The sequence below is a fragment of the Vicia villosa genome, linkage group LG2 (assembly GCF_029867415.1).
Source record: "Vicia villosa cultivar HV-30 ecotype Madison, WI linkage group LG2, Vvil1.0, whole genome shotgun sequence".
Taxonomy (NCBI): Eukaryota; Viridiplantae; Streptophyta; class Magnoliopsida; order Fabales; family Fabaceae; genus Vicia; species Vicia villosa.
This window is the reverse complement of record NC_081181.1, coordinates 5,671,415-5,692,078: the sequence shown is the minus strand read 5'-3', so window position 1 is coordinate 5,692,078 and position 20,664 is coordinate 5,671,415. Positions and strand designations below refer to the sequence as shown.

At 31.8% G+C, this 20,664-nt stretch overlaps 3 protein-coding genes across 3 annotated transcripts; all 3 read left to right on the top strand.

The window, feature by feature from the left end:
- Nucleotides 1-1,038: 1,038 nt before the first annotated feature.
- Nucleotides 1,039-4,158, top strand: LOC131648500 (uncharacterized). Its single transcript, XM_058918253.1, has 2 exons — nt 1,039-3,587; nt 3,669-4,158. The coding sequence occupies exons 1-2, from the start codon at nt 1,039-1,041 to the stop codon at nt 4,156-4,158; spliced, it is 3,039 nt and encodes a 1,012-aa protein (XP_058774236.1).
- A 5,598-nt stretch (nt 4,159-9,756) lies between these two features.
- LOC131645798 (uncharacterized) lies at nt 9,757-12,234 on the top strand. The gene is made up of 2 exons (XM_058916003.1): nt 9,757-11,610; nt 11,692-12,234. The coding sequence occupies exons 1-2, from the start codon at nt 9,875-9,877 to the stop codon at nt 12,179-12,181; spliced, it is 2,226 nt and encodes a 741-aa protein (XP_058771986.1). The 5' UTR covers nt 9,757-9,874; the 3' UTR covers nt 12,182-12,234.
- Nucleotides 12,235-12,253: 19 nt separating this feature from the next.
- On the top strand, nt 12,254-14,013 carry LOC131648499 (uncharacterized). Its single transcript, XM_058918251.1, has 5 exons — nt 12,254-12,412; nt 12,856-12,948; nt 13,034-13,141; nt 13,481-13,867; nt 13,957-14,013. The coding sequence occupies exons 1-5, from the start codon at nt 12,254-12,256 to the stop codon at nt 14,011-14,013; spliced, it is 804 nt and encodes a 267-aa protein (XP_058774234.1).
- The last annotated feature ends 6,651 nt before the right edge of the window (nt 14,014-20,664 follow it).

Below are 20,664 nucleotides of genomic sequence, written 5' to 3'. Positions count from 1 at the left end.
ACAAAAATATGATTTATAAGAGCTAAAACTTCATTTTCTTATGCCATATAAAACAAATATTACAATAATATATAGTGGTGAGTGTGGTGAGGACCACCACCGTTTTGTAGATGTGCTTGTATTGAATTAGATCTACTTTAGTCTACTTTAGTGAGGCTAATTATATGGTAATATTCTGGTTGATACTGACAGTCTATTTATCTCATATGATAGCTTTAAATTGAAGTTTGAATATATAATCCATTATTTTAATGTAGTTTTTATAATTGACTTAATTATAATAATTGTGTAAATGTTGTAAATCCATAATAGAATTGGATGGTATTGGGTAAATTTGCAATACAAAAATTAATGACTGAAGTATGATTGTTAGTCATGTAGTTTTTATATTATAATGTAGTTTTTTTTCGAGTTTCAATTAGGATTTCATGTCTGTCAAACACTTTTCATGGTTGGATGCTTAGACTATTATGATTGTTAGTCATGTACATATTATGAAATGTTGGATTTAGGTACGATTTGTGTTAATTTTAAATTTGATATCAAGTATATAGAAGATTCATATTGTAAATATAGCATAGAGAATTACAAACTAGAACAATTTTCTTACTGTGATAATACCCTTACTGACATGAGTAGGAATCTCTCTTGTCAGTATCAAAATCCACTTTAAAACTAGTATATCTTGCATCTTGGATTTTGTTGAATTGAGTCGAAGTCAAGTTACAAATAATTTGCATCAAACTTGAATCAATTTTAATCAAATTTGATTCGGTTCGATGATTCATTCTCAACCCTGATGATTCGCGACTAACTCGAATCGAGTTTAACATATTTGATTCAGTTCGAATCCTTTCCATCCTTGACGATTCATATCAAACTTGAATCAATCTTAATCAAATTTGACTCGGTTCGACTCATTCCAACCCCGATGATTTGCGACTAACTCTAATTATGTTGTAACTAATATAATTAAAACTTTAATATTTTGTCTTGCTTACACTTTTTTTCATATATGGTAGTCTCCTCACAAACTCGATGGACAAGGAATGGACAAAGTTAAACCCCGCGAGTAAAGAGTATCAAAGTGGTCTTGATTTTTTTCTAGATTATGCATACACCAAAGGAAAACCCCGCGGGAAAGAGAGTTCGTGTCCTTGTGCTAAATGTTACAATAGCAAATGGTTTACGAGGAATGAAGTAAGAAATCATTTAACTGCATTTGGATTTCAAAAGGGATATGATATTTGGGTTCAACATGGGGAGAAGAAACCGAAACCTAGTGATCTTAATGATAATAATATGAATCATAAAGAGGATCAAATTGATGATATTGATGGACTATTGCATGAAAGATTTAGAGATGTTGTACAAGAAGAAAATGAAGTGAATGTAGGCCTCAACGAAGATGCAAAAAAGTTCTACAATCTAGTCGAAGAAGCCAAACAAGATTTGTATCCAGGTTGCAAAAACTTCTCTAAATTGTCGTTCACCATTCGTCTTTATTTATTGAAATGTCTTTACGGTTGGAGCAACGTATCATTCAATGCTCTCTTAGAGTTGTTGAGAGAAGCAATGCCTTCATTGAACATCCCTGATACGTTCAACAAAACTAAAGGCATGATAAGGGACTTAGGATTGGATTATAAAAAGATTGATGCTTGCCCTAATGATTGCATGCTATATTGGAAAGATCAAGAGAATGATACTTCTTGCCATGTTTGTGGTGCTCCACGGTGGAATGAAGATGTAAAAGGAAATGATGAAGTTGAAAAAAATCATAAGTCTCATAAAGTTCCTTCAAAAGTTTTGAGACACTTTCCTTTGATTCCTAGACTTCAACGGCTGTTTATGTGTTCAAAGACGGCTAGCTCATTAAGATGGCATGATGAAGAGCGTTCTAAAGATGGGAAGTTGAGGCACCCTGCAGATGGAGAAGCATGGAAAGAATTTGATAAATGTCATGCTGAATTTGCTGATGAGTCGCGTAATATAAGACTTGGATTGGCCAGCGACGGATTTAATCCATTTCGAACCATGAATTTGTCTTATAGTACTTGGCCTGTGGTATTAATACCATATAACTTTCCACCTTGGTGGTGCATGAAAGCTGAATATTCTATGTTGTCTTTATTAATCCCTGGACCATTTTCACCAGGGAATAACATTGATGTGTACCTTCAACCATTGATAGAAGAGTTGAAAGTGTTATGGGATTTGGGTGTAGAAACATATGATGCATCACTAAATCAAACTTTCCAAATTCGGGCAGCTCTCTTGTGGACTATTAGTGACTTTCCTGGGTATGCTATGTTGAGTGGGTGGAGTACAAAAGGGAAACTAGCATGTCCTTGTTGTAATTATGACACTAATTCTACATATTTGAAATATAGTAAAAAGGTGTGTTATATGGATCATCGTGTGTTTTTGCCCGAGGATCACAAATATAGGTCAAATTCTAGGAATTTCAATGGTAGCATAGAAGATAGGCCACCACCAAAGTTGTTAACTGGGGAACAAATCTCGGAGAAACTAAAGGACGTCAACAATGCTTTTTGTAGGCTGCAAAAGAAAAGTAAAAATGGTCCATGGAAGAAAAAATCAATATTTTTTGAGTTACCATATTGGAAGCATAATACTTTACGCCACAACCTTGATGTGATGCACATAGAGAAAAACATATTTGATAGTATAATTGGGACATTTTTGGATATTCCAGGAAAAACAAAAGATCATAAAAATGCACGTTTAGACTTGGAAGAGATGGGTATTAGAAAGAAACTTCACCCCAAAGAGGTAGATCAAGGCAAAAAGTCTGTGTTTGCGAAAGCATGTTTTTCCATGAATGCAAAGGAGAAAACTACTTTTTGTTCTGTATTGAAAAATGCAAAAATACCAGATGGTTGTGCTTCAAACATTTCAAGATGTGTTCAACTTGCTGAAAAGAAAGTTAGCGGATATAAGAGCCACGATGCACATTTCATGTTGCATTACTTGCTTCAAGTGGCTGTTAAAAGTACAATGCCAAACCAGGTTGCCCACCCATTAATCCGTCTTTGTTCATTTTTTCGTTGTTTATGTCAGAAGGTTATTGAGGTGGCAGATTTGGATATCTTGCAATCCGAGATTGTAGAAACACTTTGCCAATTCGAGACAATTTTCCCCCCGAGTTTCTTTGATATAATGGTTCATTTGCCAATACATCTAGTGAATGAGGTAAGAATGGGAGGACCTGTTCAATTTCGGTGGATGTACTTTCCAGAAAGATATCTAGGAAAATTGAAGGGTTATGTTCGTAATAAAAGTCGTCCCGAGGGTTATATTGCTGAGGGCTATTTAGTTGAAGAATGCTTGACATTTTGCTCTCGGTATTTGCATAATGGTGTTGAAACAAGATTCACTAGAATGACAAGGAATAGTGATAGATGTGATCCTCATGAACATGAAAGTCCAAGCTCTTGTCTTAATGTTGGTCATCCAATTGGAGGAAAGAAAAAGGGAGAAGCAATTTCTTTGGATTGCAAGTCAAGGAGTTTGGCCCATCGTTACATCTTATTCAATCATGAAGATGTCCAAAAATTTATAAGGTACATAAATATGTTTGTATGTTTCAATTTCCTAAAAAGAGCTGTTTTACAATAACTTTAATGGGGTAATTTTAATTGTAGTGAGCATGAAAATGAAAATTCCAATAAGAGAAAGGGGTGGAGCAAAGCAAAGAGCCAAGGGTTAGATTTTGTTGAATGGTTTAAGAAGCGTGCTTTGTTAAGTGATGTGTCTGGAAACCTAAGGAAGTTATCCAATGGACCAAATAAAATTGCACGAAGTTTTTCTGGCTATGTAATTAATGGATACAGGTTTCATACAAAACAACGTGATGCTAGACGTAAAACACAAAACAGTGGTGTGACACTTGCGGCAATAACGAAAAGTTTTTCAAGTACCAAAGATGAAAATCCAATAACACAATCAATAACTTACTATGGAATGATTACAGAAATAATTGAGGTAGACTATTATGGTAAGTTGAAGTTTATGTTATTTAGATGTGATTGGTTTGAAGGTGAAGAGGAAAAATATGGGATGACTTGTGTTTACTTCAACAAAAGATGTTATGTGGATGATCCTTTCGTATTGGCTTCTCAAGTCCACCAATGATTCTACATTCAAGATCCTTATGATGCAAATAAACACTATGTTATGAAATCTATTCCGAGAGATTTTTTTAACATGAATGAACAATCAAATTCAAATACCCCACAACCGTATAATTGTGACATGTCAGATCATGCTGTAAATTTAGCTTCAAGCGATGAAATTTGTGAAGTTGATTTTGTTAGAAATGATATTCCACCAACAATTGTTGATAATTTTGTACCTGTGGCAGATGTAATAGAATCTGATCACGATTCTGATTTATAACAATTTTTATGTATGTTTTGTGAATTCATTTTGAAACAGTTTATGTTTGTTGTGTTTTGATGACGATTTTGAATCATTTTGAATCTGATCACGATTTTGAAACATTTTGAATCTGATCACGATTTTGAGTTTTATGTGTTTTGATGATCTTACTATATTCATTATATACCTACATCTTGCATGTTGAATAGAAATGTTAATTCGCATAGTAATGTTCAGCCTTTATATAACTTTAGAAAGCTATTGGAGTATTGGAGAGATGGAAAAAATCAAGTAAGTTATATTCATATTCATGTTTTACATGCTGAATTATGTGTTGAATTAAAGTCACTTTTCAAATACATACTATGCTGAATGTAAAAAGTAACATTTCTTGTGGGCTTTATGACTAACATCAAACTATTATGTAGGAAGTTAGTCAACAAAATGCTAAAAATGTAGCTCAACTGAAATGGAGACATCGAATGGGAAATAAAGGCTTTGCTGTTATAAGAGAAAAAATGGTATTCTTTTTAAAATTATTCTAAGTGAATATTAAATTGTGTTACTTTACTAATAGTCTCATACTCTTTGTTTTACTTGGTTTAGCATGAAAGTAATGAAGATAAAGAACCTCCGACTCAAGCTGAAATGTTCATTGCTACTCGACAAAGTAGGAAAGGAAAGGAGTTGGATCAAGAAACTAATACTGCAATTGTAAGTATTATTGCAAGTTGTTGCCGATCTTGTTTGTTTGAAAATTAGGACAGATAAAAAAGATGTGTGCTTTGGCAGAATATATCAACATTAGTCAATGTACCCAAAGTTCAAAGACAGAATATTATTTGAAAAGTATCATCCATCTAGTGAATGTCCAATAATTGTAGTTTAGTTTTTATTCTGGCTGTGTTATTTTGATTGTTCTCTCTTGTATTTTGTTATGTTCTTTGACTTTTATTTACTTCTACTATATTGTGTACATTGAGTACGGGGTTGATTTTGTATTCTGTTATTTTCCTTTTATTTACTACTACTTTGTTATGTATTTTATGCTAGATAAAGCTTCAAGACTTGATTGAAAGTCAAGGTAAATCTTCTTCAAAAGCTTTTGAAAGTGTATTAGGCAAACAAAAACCTGGAAGAGTGCGTTGCCACGGAAGAACCACAACACCGACTCTCTTGAAAAGAAATGAAGAAATTGCAAAACTTAAAAGAGATCATGCTGCTGAGGTTAGACATGTGATACAAGAGATGGAGGAGAGACGTTGCCAAGATAAGGAGGAAACAGAAAGAAGAATGCAGCTTCTCCTTAAGACCATTCTGAATCAAAACACCTCAAATTTGGATATAGAGGCTTTGGCAGCTTTGATATCAGCTCCTGCAACGGATGCTAATAGTGCCTTACGTTCTTCTGCATCAACACATGCTCCAACTAATGATCAAGTAAAATTGAATTATTTTATTCTTTACATTCTAATTTTAGGGCCTTCGAATAATAATCTTATTTCAATTAAATTACTTTTATTTTGCAGAACATGAATGATGATATCAATGGAGATTTTCAGTCATTCGGAGATGAAGAAACATAGATTTAGAGATGTAGATGTTTAACTTTTTCTAGTGATTCAGGATGTTATTTTGATAAAGATGATGCTTAACATTATAGAGTTTAAGTTTACTTTTAGAGATTCAAGATATTATTTTGGTTATGGATGATGATTGGCATTCAAATATGTACATTAAAGATGTCATTTTGCTTGTGAACATGATTGACATTGGGATATATAATGAATGAATGATGTTATTTTGTTATTTAATTTTTTAAATATTTAATATCATATTAAAATTTGCATCTGAGTATTCTTATATATAATAAGTGAATGATGGTTGATATTATTTATCAGGTTTATAAAACAAACAGATTTTATATTTAAAAAAAAAATTCAGCTTTTGCAACGGTTAGAAAGTGTTTTTGTAGTTGCTGTTGTAATTGAAGAAGAAATTGATATTAGAGTCTATTAGAACGGCTGATCATGGACTACAGTAAAAAACCGTTTCTATAGAAAGTAAAACAGCCGTTCTCTAAACTAAACCAATTGCAACGGTTATAATTTTCAAACGCGGTGCAGCCGTTGTTGTTTGGCACCGTTCTCTAAAGAATATTAAACAACATAAGACGTTGTTGTTGGATAAACAACCGTTGCGAAAGGATAAGGGAACGCCTCAGATTGGCACGGTCCAAAAACCATTCTGATAGGCAACGACAACGGATTTTTTGGATTTTGCAACGGTTTTCGGCCGTTGCCGTATAGTAAAAATGTTGTAGTGTGCATACATTGATATTTTGGATGATTTTCGTGTGCTATACTACATAAATGTTACGAAGTTCGTTAAACTTGCATACATTGGTATTTTGGAAGAATTTCGTGTGCTATACTACATAAAAGTCACGAGTTTTGTTATACTTGCAAAATTTGGTCTTTCGGAAGATTTCTGTGTGCTACACTACATAAAAGTCACGAAGTTCGTTATATTCTCAAATTTTAATATTTTGATTTTCGTGTGTTATACTACATAATAGTCACAAAGTTCATGAAACTTGATACATTGATATTTTGGAAGAATTTCGTGTACTATACTACATAAAAGTCATGAAGTTTATTAAACTTGCAAAGTTTTGTCTTTTGGAGATTTTTCTGTTCTATATATTACGTACAATTCATGAAGTTTGTTGAACTTGCAAATTTTGGTCTTTTGGAATATTTTCGTGCGCTAGATTCCATAAAAGTCTCGAAGTTTGTTAAATTTGCAAATTCTGGTATTTTGGAAGATTTTTGTGTGCTAAGCTACATAAAAGTCACTTAATTTGTTAAACTTTCAAAATTTGGTCTTTTGAAAGATTTTCGTACACTACACTACCTAAAAGTCACGAAGCTCGTTTAACTTGCAAATTTTAATATTTTGGAAGATTTTCGTGTGTTATACTACATAAAAGTCACAAACTTCGTTAAACTTGCATACATTGATATTTTGGATGATTTTCGTGTGTTATACTACATAAACGTTACGAAGTTCGTTAAAGTTGCATACATTGGTATTTTGGAAGATTTTCGTGTGCTATACTAAATAAAAGTCAATAAGTTTGTTATACTTGTAAAATTTGGTCTTTCGGAAGATTTTCGTGTGCTATACTAAATAAAAGTCACTAAATTCGTTAAACTTGAAAATTTTAATATTTTGGAAGATTTCCGTGTGCTATACTACATAAAAGTCATGAACTTCGTTAAACTTGCATACATTAGTATTTTGGATGATTTTCGTGTGCTATAATACATAAATGTTAAGAAGTTCGTCAAACTTGCGTACATTGGTATTTTGGAAGATTTTCGTGTGCTATACTACATAAAAGGCATGAAGTTTCTTATACTTGCAAAATTTGGTCTTTCGAAAGATTTTCGTGTGCTATACTACTTAAAAGTCACTAAATTCGTTAAACTTGAAAATTTAAATATTTAGGAAGATTTTCGTGTGCTATACTACATAAAAGTCTCGAAGTTTGTTAAACTTGCAAACTCTGGTACTTTGGAAGATATTTGAGTGCTATACTTCATAAAAGTCACGAAATTTGTTAAACTTGCAAATTTTAATATTTTGGAAGATTTTCGTGTGCTATACTACATAAAAGTCACTTAATTTGTTAAACTTTCAAAATTTGGTCTTTTGAAAGATTTTCGTACACTACACTACATAAAAGTCAAAAAGTTCGTTAAACTTGTAAATTTTAATATTTTGGAAGGTTTTCGTGTGTTATACTACATAAAAGTCACAAACTTCGTTAAAATTGCATACATTGATATTTTGAATAATTTTCGTGTGCTATACTACATAAATGTTACGAAGTTCGTTAAACTTGTATACATTGGTATTTTGGAAGATTTCTGTGTGCTATATTTCATAAAAGTCACGAAGTTTGTTATACTTGCAAAATTTGGTCTTTCGGAAGATTTCTGTGTGCTATACTACACTAAAAGTCACGAAGTTCGTTAAACTTGCAAATTTTAATATTTTTGAAGATTTTCGTGTGCTATACTAAATAAAAGTCATGAACTTCGTTAAACTTGCATACATTGGTATTTTGGATGATATTCGTGTGCTATACTACGTAAACGTTACGAAGTTCGTTAAACTTGCATACATTGGTATTTTGGAATATTTTCGTGTGTTATACTAAATAAAAGTCACGAAGTTTCCTATACTTGCAAAATTTGGTCTTTCGAAAGATTTATGTGTGCTATACTACATAAAAGTCACTAAATTCGTTAAACTTGAAAATTTTAATATTTAGGAAGATTTCGTGTGCTATACTACATAAAAGTCATGAACTTCGTTTAACTAGCATACATTGGTCTTTCGGGATATTTTTGTGAGCTACATTCCATAAAAGTCTCGAAGTTTGTTTAACTTGCAAATTCTAGTACTTTGGAAGATTTTTGTGTGCTATACAAGATAAAAGTCACGAGATTTAATAAACTTGCAAAATTTGGTCTTTTGAAAGATTTTCATACACTACGCTACATAAAAGTCACAAAGTCCGTTAAACTTGCAAATTTTAATATTTTGGAAGATTTTCTTGTGCTATACTACATAAAAGACACGAACTTCGTTAAAATTGCATACATTGGTATTTTTGATGATTTTCGTGTGCTATACTACATAAACGTTACGAAGTTCGTTAAACTTGCATACATTGGTATTTTGGAAGATTTCCGTGTGCTATTTTACATAAAAGTCACGAAGTTTGTTATACTTGCAAAATTTGGTCTTTCGGAAGATTTTCGAGTGCTATACTACATAAAAGTCACGAAATTCGTTAAACTTGCAAATTCTAATATTTTGGAAGATTTCCTTGTGCTATACTACATAAAAGTCATGAACTTCGTTTAACTTGCATACATTGGTCTTTTGGAATATTTTTGTGAGCTACATTCCATAAAAGTCTCGAAGTTTGTTAAACTTGCAAATTCTAGTACTTTGGAAGATTATTGTGTGCTATACTACATAAAAGTCACGAGATTTATTAAACTTGCAAAATTTGGTCTTTTGAAAGATTTTCATACACTACGCTACATAAAAGTCACAAAGTCCGTTAAACTTGCAAATTTTAATATTTTGGAAGATTTTCTTGTGCTATACTACATAAAAGACACGAACTTCGTTAAAATTGCATACATTGGTATTTTTGATGATTTTCGTGTGCTATACTACATAAACGTTACGAAGTTCGTTAAACTTGCATACATTGGTATTTTGGAAAGATCAAGAGAATGATACTTCTTGCCATGTTTGTGGTGCTCCACGGTGGAATGAAGATGTAAAAGGAAATGATGAAGTTGAAAAAAATCATAAGTCTCATAAAGTTCCTTCAAAAGTTTTGAGACACTTTCCTTTGATTCCTAGACTTCAACGGCTGTTTATGTGTTCAAAGACGGCTAGCTCATTAAGATGGCATGATGAAGAGCGTTCTAAAGATGGGAAGTTGAGGCACCCTGCAGATGGAGAAGCATGGAAAGAATTTGATAAATGTCATGCTGAATTTGCTGATGAGTCGCGTAATATAAGACTTGGATTGGCCAGCGACGGATTTAATCCATTTCGAACCATGAATTTGTCTTATAGTACTTGGCCTGTGGTATTAATACCATATAACTTTCCACCTTGGTGGTGCATGAAAGCTGAATATTCTATGTTGTCTTTATTAATCCCTGGACCATTTTCACCAGGGAATAACATTGATGTGTACCTTCAACCATTGATAGAAGAGTTGAAAGTGTTATGGGATTTGGGTGTAGAAACATATGATGCATCACTAAATCAAACTTTCCAAATTCGGGCAGCTCTCTTGTGGACTATTAGTGACTTTCCTGGGTATGCTATGTTGAGTGGGTGGAGTACAAAAGGGAAACTAGCATGTCCTTGTTGTAATTATGACACTAATTCTACATATTTGAAATATAGTAAAAAGGTGTGTTATATGGATCATCGTGTGTTTTTGCCCGAGGATCACAAATATAGGTCAAATTCTAGGAATTTCAATGGTAGCATAGAAGATAGGCCACCACCAAAGTTGTTAACTGGGGAACAAATCTCGGAGAAACTAAAGGACGTCAACAATGCTTTTTGTAGGCTGCAAAAGAAAAGTAAAAATGGTCCATGGAAGAAAAAATCAATATTTTTTGAGTTACCATATTGGAAGCATAATACTTTACGCCACAACCTTGATGTGATGCACATAGAGAAAAACATATTTGATAGTATAATTGGGACATTTTTGGATATTCCAGGAAAAACAAAAGATCATAAAAATGCACGTTTAGACTTGGAAGAGATGGGTATTAGAAAGAAACTTCACCCCAAAGAGGTAGATCAAGGCAAAAAGTCTGTGTTTGCGAAAGCATGTTTTTCCATGAATGCAAAGGAGAAAACTACTTTTTGTTCTGTATTGAAAAATGCAAAAATACCAGATGGTTGTGCTTCAAACATTTCAAGATGTGTTCAACTTGCTGAAAAGAAAGTTAGCGGATATAAGAGCCACGATGCACATTTCATGTTGCATTACTTGCTTCAAGTGGCTGTTAAAAGTACAATGCCAAACCAGGTTGCCCACCCATTAATCCGTCTTTGTTCATTTTTTCGTTGTTTATGTCAGAAGGTTATTGAGGTGGCAGATTTGGATATCTTGCAATCCGAGATTGTAGAAACACTTTGCCAATTCGAGACAATTTTCCCCCCGAGTTTCTTTGATATAATGGTTCATTTGCCAATACATCTAGTGAATGAGGTAAGAATGGGAGGACCTGTTCAATTTCGGTGGATGTACTTTCCAGAAAGATATCTAGGAAAATTGAAGGGTTATGTTCGTAATAAAAGTCGTCCCGAGGGTTATATTGCTGAGGGCTATTTAGTTGAAGAATGCTTGACATTTTGCTCTCGGTATTTGCATAATGGTGTTGAAACAAGATTCACTAGAATGACAAGGAATAGTGATAGATGTGATCCTCATGAACATGAAAGTCCAAGCTCTTGTCTTAATGTTGGTCATCCAATTGGAGGAAAGAAAAAGGGAGAAGCAATTTCTTTGGATTGCAAGTCAAGGAGTTTGGCCCATCGTTACATCTTATTCAATCATGAAGATGTCCAAAAATTTATAAGGTACATAAATATGTTTGTATGTTTCAATTTCCTAAAAAGAGCTGTTTTACAATAACTTTAATGGGGTAATTTTAATTGTAGTGAGCATGAAAATGAAAATTCCAATAAGAGAAAGGGGTGGAGCAAAGCAAAGAGCCAAGGGTTAGATTTTGTTGAATGGTTTAAGAAGCGTGCTTTGTTAAGTGATGTGTCTGGAAACCTAAGGAAGTTATCCAATGGACCAAATAAAATTGCACGAAGTTTTTCTGGCTATGTAATTAATGGATACAGGTTTCATACAAAACAACGTGATGCTAGACGTAAAACACAAAACAGTGGTGTGACACTTGCGGCAATAACGAAAAGTTTTTCAAGTACCAAAGATGAAAATCCAATAACACAATCAATAACTTACTATGGAATGATTACAGAAATAATTGAGGTAGACTATTATGGTAAGTTGAAGTTTATGTTATTTAGATGTGATTGGTTTGAAGGTGAAGAGGAAAAATATGGGATGACTTGTGTTTACTTCAACAAAAGATGTTATGTGGATGATCCTTTCGTATTGGCTTCTCAAGTCCACCAATGATTCTACATTCAAGATCCTTATGATGCAAATAAACACTATGTTATGAAATCTATTCCGAGAGATTTTTTTAACATGAATGAACAATCAAATTCAAATACCCCACAACCGTATAATTGTGACATGTCAGATCATGCTGTAAATTTAGCTTCAAGCGATGAAATTTGTGAAGTTGATTTTGTTAGAAATGATATTCCACCAACAATTGTTGATAATTTTGTACCTGTGGCAGATGTAATAGAATCTGATCACGATTCTGATTTATAACAATTTTTATGTATGTTTTGTGAATTCATTTTGAAACAGTTTATGTTTGTTGTGTTTTGATGACGATTTTGAATCATTTTGAATCTGATCACGATTTTGAAACATTTTGAATCTGATCACGATTTTGAGTTTTATGTGTTTTGATGATCTTACTATATTCATTATATACCTACATCTTGCATGTTGAATAGAAATGTTAATTCGCATAGTAATGTTCAGCCTTTATATAACTTTAGAAAGCTATTGGAGTATTGGAGAGATGGAAAAAATCAAGTAAGTTATATTCATATTCATGTTTTACATGCTGAATTATGTGTTGAATTAAAGTCACTTTTCAAATACATACTATGCTGAATGTAAAAAGTAACATTTCTTGTGGGCTTTATGACTAACATCAAACTATTATGTAGGAAGTTAGTCAACAAAATGCTAAAAATGTAGCTCAACTGAAATGGAGACATCGAATGGGAAATAAAGGCTTTGCTGTTATAAGAGAAAAAATGGTATTCTTTTTAAAATTATTCTAAGTGAATATTAAATTGTGTTACTTTACTAATAGTCTCATACTCTTTGTTTTACTTGGTTTAGCATGAAAGTAATGAAGATAAAGAACCTCCGACTCAAGCTGAAATGTTCATTGCTACTCGACAAAGTAGGAAAGGAAAGGAGTTGGATCAAGAAACTAATACTGCAATTGTAAGTATTATTGCAAGTTGTTGCCGATCTTGTTTGTTTGAAAATTAGGACAGATAAAAAAGATGTGTGCTTTGGCAGAATATATCAACATTAGTCAATGTACCCAAAGTTCAAAGACAGAATATTATTTGAAAAGTATCATCCATCTAGTGAATGTCCAATAATTGTAGTTTAGTTTTTATTCTGGCTGTGTTATTTTGATTGTTCTCTCTTGTATTTTGTTATGTTCTTTGACTTTTATTTACTTCTACTATATTGTGTACATTGAGTACGGGGTTGATTTTGTATTCTGTTATTTTCCTTTTATTTACTACTACTTTGTTATGTATTTTATGCTAGATAAAGCTTCAAGACTTGATTGAAAGTCAAGGTAAATCTTCTTCAAAAGCTTTTGAAAGTGTATTAGGCAAACAAAAACCTGGAAGAGTGCGTTGCCACGGAAGAACCACAACACCGACTCTCTTGAAAAGAAATGAAGAAATTGCAAAACTTAAAAGAGATCATGCTGCTGAGGTTAGACATGTGATACAAGAGATGGAGGAGAGACGTTGCCAAGATAAGGAGGAAACAGAAAGAAGAATGCAGCTTCTCCTTAAGACCATTCTGAATCAAAACACCTCAAATTTGGATATAAAGGCTTTGGCAGCTTTGATATCAGCTCCTGCAACGGATGCTAATAGTGCCTTACGTTCTTCTGCATCAACACATGCTCCAACTAATGATCAAGTAAAATTGAATTATTTTATTCTTTACATTCTAATTTTAGGGCCTTCGAATAATAATCTTATTTCAATTAAATTACTTTTATTTTGCAGAACATGAATGATGATATCAATGGAGATTTTCAGTCATTCGGAGATGAAGAAACATAGATTTAGAGATGTAGATGTTTAACTTTTTCTAGTGATTCAGGATGTTATTTTGATAAAGATGATGCTTAACATTATAGAGTTTAAGTTTACTTTTAGAGATTCAAGATATTATTTTGGTTATGGATGATGATTGGCATTCAAATATGTACATTAAAGATGTCATTTTGCTTGTGAACATGATTGACATTGGGATATATAATGAATGAATGATGTTATTTTGTTATTTAATTTTTTAAATATTTAATATCATATTAAAATTTGCATCTGAGTATTCTTATATATAATAAGTGAATGATGGTTGATATTATTTATCAGGTTTATAAAACAAACAGATTTTATATTTAAAAAAAAAATTCAGCTTTTGCAACGGTTAGAAAGTGTTTTTGTAGTTGCTGTTGTAATTGAAGAAGAAATTGATATTAGAGTCTATTAGAACGGCTGATCATGGACTACAGTAAAAAACCGTTTCTATAGAAAGTAAAACAGCCGTTCTCTAAACTAAACCAATTGCAACGGTTATAATTTTCAAACGCGGTGCAGCCGTTGTTGTTTGGCACCGTTCTCTAAAGAATATTAAACAACATAAGACGTTGTTGTTGGATAAACAACCGTTGCGAAAGGATAAGGGAACGCCTCAGATTGGCACGGTCCAAAAACCATTCTGATAGGCAACGACAACGGATTTTTTGGATTTTGCAACGGTTTTCGGCCGTTGCCGTATAGTAAAAATGTTGTAGTGTGCATACATTGATATTTTGGATGATTTTCGTGTGCTATACTACATAAATGTTACGAAGTTCGTTAAACTTGCATACATTGGTATTTTGGAAGAATTTCGTGTGCTATACTACATAAAAGTCACGAGTTTTGTTATACTTGCAAAATTTGGTCTTTCGGAAGATTTCTGTGTGCTACACTACATAAAAGTCACGAAGTTCGTTATATTCTCAAATTTTAATATTTTGATTTTCGTGTGTTATACTACATAATAGTCACAAAGTTCATGAAACTTGATACATTGATATTTTGGAAGAATTTCGTGTACTATACTACATAAAAGTCATGAAGTTTATTAAACTTGCAAAGTTTTGTCTTTTGGAGATTTTTCTGTTCTATATATTACGTACAATTCATGAAGTTTGTTGAACTTGCAAATTTTGGTCTTTTGGAATATTTTCGTGCGCTAGATTCCATAAAAGTCTCGAAGTTTGTTAAATTTGCAAATTCTGGTATTTTGGAAGATTTTTGTGTGCTAAGCTACATAAAAGTCACTTAATTTGTTAAACTTTCAAAATTTGGTCTTTTGAAAGATTTTCGTACACTACACTACCTAAAAGTCACGAAGCTCGTTTAACTTGCAAATTTTAATATTTTGGAAGATTTTCGTGTGTTATACTACATAAAAGTCACAAACTTCGTTAAACTTGCATACATTGATATTTTGGATGATTTTCGTGTGTTATACTACATAAACGTTACGAAGTTCGTTAAAGTTGCATACATTGGTATTTTGGAAGATTTTCGTGTGCTATACTAAATAAAAGTCAATAAGTTTGTTATACTTGTAAAATTTGGTCTTTCGGAAGATTTTCGTGTGCTATACTAAATAAAAGTCACTAAATTCGTTAAACTTGAAAATTTTAATATTTTGGAAGATTTCCGTGTGCTATACTACATAAAAGTCATGAACTTCGTTAAACTTGCATACATTAGTATTTTGGATGATTTTCGTGTGCTATAATACATAAATGTTAAGAAGTTCGTCAAACTTGCGTACATTGGTATTTTGGAAGATTTTCGTGTGCTATACTACATAAAAGGCATGAAGTTTCTTATACTTGCAAAATTTGGTCTTTCGAAAGATTTTCGTGTGCTATACTACTTAAAAGTCACTAAATTCGTTAAACTTGAAAATTTAAATATTTAGGAAGATTTTCGTGTGCTATACTACATAAAAGTCTCGAAGTTTGTTAAACTTGCAAACTCTGGTACTTTGGAAGATATTTGAGTGCTATACTTCATAAAAGTCACGAAATTTGTTAAACTTGCAAATTTTAATATTTTGGAAGATTTTCGTGTGCTATACTACATAAAAGTCACTTAATTTGTTAAACTTTCAAAATTTGGTCTTTTGAAAGATTTTCGTACACTACACTACATAAAAGTCAAAAAGTTCGTTAAACTTGTAAATTTTAATATTTTGGAAGGTTTTCGTGTGTTATACTACATAAAAGTCACAAACTTCGTTAAAATTGCATACATTGATATTTTGAATAATTTTCGTGTGCTATACTACATAAATGTTACGAAGTTCGTTAAACTTGTATACATTGGTATTTTGGAAGATTTCTGTGTGCTATATTTCATAAAAGTCACGAAGTTTGTTATACTTGCAAAATTTGGTCTTTCGGAAGATTTCTGTGTGCTATACTACACTAAAAGTCACGAAGTTCGTTAAACTTGCAAATTTTAATATTTTTGAAGATTTTCGTGTGCTATACTAAATAAAAGTCATGAACTTCGTTAAACTTGCATACATTGGTATTTTGGATGATATTCGTGTGCTATACTACGTAAACGTTACGAAGTTCGTTAAACTTGCATACATTGGTATTTTGGAATATTTTCGTGTGTTATACTAAATAAAAGTCACGAAGTTTCCTATACTTGCAAAATTTGGTCTTTCGAAAGATTTATGTGTGCTATACTACATAAAAGTCACTAAATTCGTTAAACTTGAAAATTTTAATATTTAGGAAGATTTCGTGTGCTATACTACATAAAAGTCATGAACTTCGTTTAACTAGCATACATTGGTCTTTCGGGATATTTTTGTGAGCTACATTCCATAAAAGTCTCGAAGTTTGTTTAACTTGCAAATTCTAGTACTTTGGAAGATTTTTGTGTGCTATACAAGATAAAAGTCACGAGATTTAATAAACTTGCAAAATTTGGTCTTTTGAAAGATTTTCATACACTACGCTACATAAAAGTCACAAAGTCCGTTAAACTTGCAAATTTTAATATTTTGGAAGATTTTCTTGTGCTATACTACATAAAAGACACGAACTTCGTTAAAATTGCATACATTGGTATTTTTGATGATTTTCGTGTGCTATACTACATAAACGTTACGAAGTTCGTTAAACTTGCATACATTGGTATTTTGGAAGATTTCCGTGTGCTATTTTACATAAAAGTCACGAAGTTTGTTATACTTGCAAAATTTGGTCTTTCGGAAGATTTTCGAGTGCTATACTACATAAAAGTCACGAAATTCGTTAAACTTGCAAATTCTAATATTTTGGAAGATTTCCTTGTGCTATACTACATAAAAGTCATGAACTTCGTTTAACTTGCATACATTGGTCTTTTGGAATATTTTTGTGAGCTACATTCCATAAAAGTCTCGAAGTTTGTTAAACTTGCAAATTCTAGTACTTTGGAAGATTATTGTGTGCTATACTACATAAAAGTCACGAGATTTATTAAACTTGCAAAATTTGGTCTTTTGAAAGATTTTCATACACTACGCTACATAAAAGTCACAAAGTCCGTTAAACTTGCAAATTTTAATATTTTGGAAGATTTTCTTGTGCTATACTACATAAAAGACACGAACTTCGTTAAAATTGCATACATTGGTATTTTTGATGATTTTCGTGTGCTATACTACATAAACGTTACGAAGTTCGTTAAACTTGCATACATTGGTATTTTGGAAGATTTTCGTGTGCTATTTTACATAAAAGTCACGAAGTTTGTTATACTTGTAAAATTTGGTCTTTCGGAAGATTTTCGAGTGCTATACTACATAAAAGTCACGAAATTCGTTAAACTTGCAAATTCTAATATTTTGGAAGATTTCCGTGTGCTGTACTACATATAAGTCATGAACTTCGTTAAACTTGCATACATTGATATTTTGGATGATTTTCGTGTGCTATACTACATAAATGTTACGAAGTTCGTTAAACTTGCATACATTGGTATTTTGGATGAATTTCGTGTGCTATACTACATAAAAGTCACGAGTTTTGTTATACTTGCAAAATTTGGTCTTTCGGAAGATTTTTGTGTGCTACAGTACATAAAAGTCACGAAGTTCGTTAAATTCTCAAATTTTAATATTTTGATTTTCGTGTGCTATACTACATAATAGTCACAAAGTTCATGAAACTTGATACATTAATATTTTGGAAGAATTTCGTGTACTATACTACATAAAAGTAATGAAGTTTATTAAACTTGCAAAGTTTTGTCTTTTGGAGATTTTTCTGTTCTATATACTACGTACAATTCATGAAGTTTGTTGAACTTGCAAATTTTGGTCTTTTGGAATATTTTCGTGCGCTAGATTCCATAAAAGTCTCGAAGTTTGTTAAATTTGCAAATTCTGGTATTTTGGAAGATTTTTGTGTGCTAAGCTACATAAAAGTCACTTAATTTGTTAATCTTTCAAAATTTGGTCTTTTGAAAGATTTTCGTACACTACACTACCTAAAAGTCACGAAGCTCGTTTAACTTGCAAATTTTAATATTTTGGAAGATTTTCGTGTGTTATACTACATAAAAGTCACAAACTTCGTTAAACTTGCATACATTGATATTTTGGATGATTTTCGTGTGTTATACTACATAAACGTTACGAAGTTCGTTAAAGTTGCATACATTGGTATTTTGGAAGATTTTCGTGTGCTATACTAAATAAAAGTCAATAAGTTTGTTATACTTGTAAAATTTGGTCTTTCGGAAGATTTTCGTGTGCTATACTAAATAAAAGACACTAAATTCGTTAAACTTGAAAATTTTAATATTTTGGAAGATTTCCGTGTGCTATACTACATAAAAGTCATGAACTTCGTTAAACTTGCATACATTAGTATTTTGGATGATTTTCGTGTGCTATAATACATAAATGTTAAGAAGTTCGTCAAACTTGCGTACATTGGTATTTTGGAAGATTTTCGTGTGCTATACTACATAAAAGGCATGAAGTTTCTTATACTTGCAAAATTTGGTCTTTCGAAAGATTTTCGTGTGCTATACTACTTAGAAGTCACTAAATTCGTTAAACTTGAAAATTTAAATATTTAGGAAGATTTCCGTGTGCTATACTACATAAAAGTCTCGAAGTTTGTTAAACTTGCAAACTCTGGTACTTTGGAAGATATTTGAGTGCTATACTTCATAAAAGTCAGGAAATTTGTTAAACTTGCAAAGTTTAATATTTTGGAAGATTTTCGTGTGCTATACTACATAAAAGTCACTTAATTTGTTAAACTTTCAAAATTTAGTCTTTTGAAAGATTTTCGTACACTACACTACATAAAAGTCAAAAAGTTCGTTAAACTTGTAAATTTTAATATTTTGGAAGGTTTTCGTGTGTTATACTACATAAAAGTCACAAACTTCGTTAAAATTGCATACATTGATATTTTGAATAATTTTCGTGTGCTATACTACATAAATGTTACGAAGTTCGTTAAACTTGTATACATTGGTATTTTGGAAGATTTCTGTGTGCTATATTTCATAAAAGTCACGAAGTTTGTTATACTTGCAAAATTTGGTCTTTCGGAAGATTTCCGTGTGCTATACTACACTAAAAGTCACGAAGTTCGTTAAACTTGCAAATTTTAATATTTTTGAAGATTTTCGTGTGCTATACTAAATAAAAGTCATGAACTTCGTTAAACTTGCATACATTGGTATTTTGGATGATATTCGTGTGCTATACTACGTAAACGTTACGAAGTTCGTTAAACTTGCATACATTGGTATTTTGGAATATTTTCGTGTGTTATACTAAATAAAAGTCACGAAGTTTCTTATACTTGCAAAATTTGGTCTTTCGAAAGATTTATGTGTGCTATACTACATAAAAGTCACTAAATTCGTTAAACTTGAAAATTTTAATATTTAGGAAGATTTCGTGTGCTATACTACATAAAAGTCATGAACTTCGTTTAACTAGCATACATTGGTCTTTCGGAATATTTTTGTGAGCTACATTCCATAAAAGTCTCGAAGTTTGTTAAACTTGCAAATTCTAGTACTTTGGAAGATTTTTGTGTGCTATACAAGATAAAAGTCACGAGATTTAATAAACTTGCAAAATTTGGTCTTTTGAGAGATTTTCATAAACTACGCTACATAAAAGTCACAAAGTCCGTTAAACTTGCAAATTTTAATATTTTGGAAGATTTTCTTGTGCTATACTACATAAAAGACACGAACTTCGTTAAAATTGCATACATTGGTATTTTTGATGATTTTCGTGTGCTATACTACATAAACGTTATGAAGTTTGTTATACTTGCATACATTGGTATTTTGGAAGATTTCCGTGTGCTATTTTACATAAAAGTCACGAAGTTTGTTATACTTGCAAAATTTGGTCTTTCGGAAGATTTTCGAGTGCTATACTACATAAAAGTCACGAAATTCGTTAAACTTGCTAATTCTAATATTTTGGAATATTTCCGTGTGCTATACTACATAAAAGTCATGAACTTCGTTTAACTTGCATACATTGGTCTTTTGGAATATTTTTGTGAGCTACATTCCATAAAAGTCTCGAAGTTTGTTAAACTTGCAAATTCTAATACTTTGGAAGATTTTTGTGTGCTATACTACATAAAAGTCACG

What these genes read in the sequence shown, in the direction of transcription:
- LOC131648500 (XM_058918253.1), top strand. Translation starts at nt 1,039, where the DNA reads ATGGACAAGGAATGGACAAAGTTAAACCCCGCGAGTAAAGAGTATCAA. An exon ending in GATGTCCAAAAATTTATAAG is followed by an intron (nt 3,588 to 3,668) that starts GTACATAAATAT and finishes TTTTAATTGTAG; the next exon opens with TGAGCATGAAAATGAAAATT.
- LOC131648499 (XM_058918251.1), top strand. Translation starts at nt 12,254, where the DNA reads ATGAATGAACAATCAAATTCAAATACCCCACAACCGTATAATTGTGAC. An exon ending in ATTTTGTACCTGTGGCAGAT is followed by an intron (nt 12,413 to 12,855) that starts GTAATAGAATCT and finishes ACTATTATGTAG; the next exon opens with GAAGTTAGTCAACAAAATGC. An exon ending in AAGAAACTAATACTGCAATT is followed by an intron (nt 13,142 to 13,480) that starts GTAAGTATTATT and finishes ATTTTATGCTAG; the next exon opens with ATAAAGCTTCAAGACTTGAT.
- LOC131645798 (XM_058916003.1), top strand. Translation starts at nt 9,875, where the DNA reads ATGTGTTCAAAGACGGCTAGCTCATTAAGATGGCATGATGAAGAGCGT. An exon ending in GATGTCCAAAAATTTATAAG is followed by an intron (nt 11,611 to 11,691) that starts GTACATAAATAT and finishes TTTTAATTGTAG; the next exon opens with TGAGCATGAAAATGAAAATT.